Raw genomic sequence first — 511 nt, 5'->3', positions numbered from 1 at the left:
GGGTCCCCGCGGGGTCGAGCCCCCCTGGGAGCGGGGCAGGGGCTGCCCGCAGCCCCGGGACAGGCAGGGACTTGATGGTGCATCAGTAGAAGGGCTTAAAACCAGGGGGGAGGATTCACTACGGAGCAAAACTCCTCTGCCTCGCTGCTTAGGGGCGGCGTGTTTGCACAGCTCTGCGCCGAGCTGAGCCCGTGCAGCGCCGGCAGACCTCGGCCGCAGGAGGGGTAAGGGGGGATTGAGTAAGGAGCCTGCTTAACCTCATCCTACTGGGTTTGGGGCTCTTGTCTTTCTGCGTTGGAAACCCTGGGCGTAGGCTTGCGAGGGTCCTGAGGGCGTCTCCTCCCCGCAGGCCAAGCTGAAGAACATGGAGACCTCCCTGCGGGGTAAGGTGAAGGATTTCGGGGCTGTGCATCGCTGCTACGAGTCCATCTCCAAACACAACCAGGTGCGTGGGTCCCTCCTGGCAGGGAGGCAGCGGGCCTGATCCTGACACGTGTGTGTACATGCATGC

The 511-nt window shown here is 63.8% G+C and overlaps 1 protein-coding gene across 1 annotated transcript in view; it reads left to right on the top strand.

Annotated features, from left to right (window-relative positions):
- The window catches only part of LOC104165632 (tripartite motif-containing protein 35-like), a 3,925-nt gene that overhangs the window by 1,100 nt on the left and 2,314 nt on the right, over positions 1–511 (top strand). The window contains 1 exon segment of the mRNA XM_009705305.1: positions 350–445. Coding sequence (XP_009703607.1) covers positions 350–445 — 96 coding nt within the window.

The sequence above is a fragment of the Cariama cristata genome, unplaced genomic scaffold, assembly GCF_000690535.1.
Source record: "Cariama cristata isolate BGI_N322 unplaced genomic scaffold, ASM69053v1 scaffold25578, whole genome shotgun sequence".
NCBI lineage: Eukaryota > Metazoa > Chordata > Aves > Cariamiformes > Cariamidae > Cariama > Cariama cristata.
The sequence above is the reverse complement of the archived record's forward strand: the minus strand, read 5'-3'. Positions and strand labels throughout refer to the sequence as shown.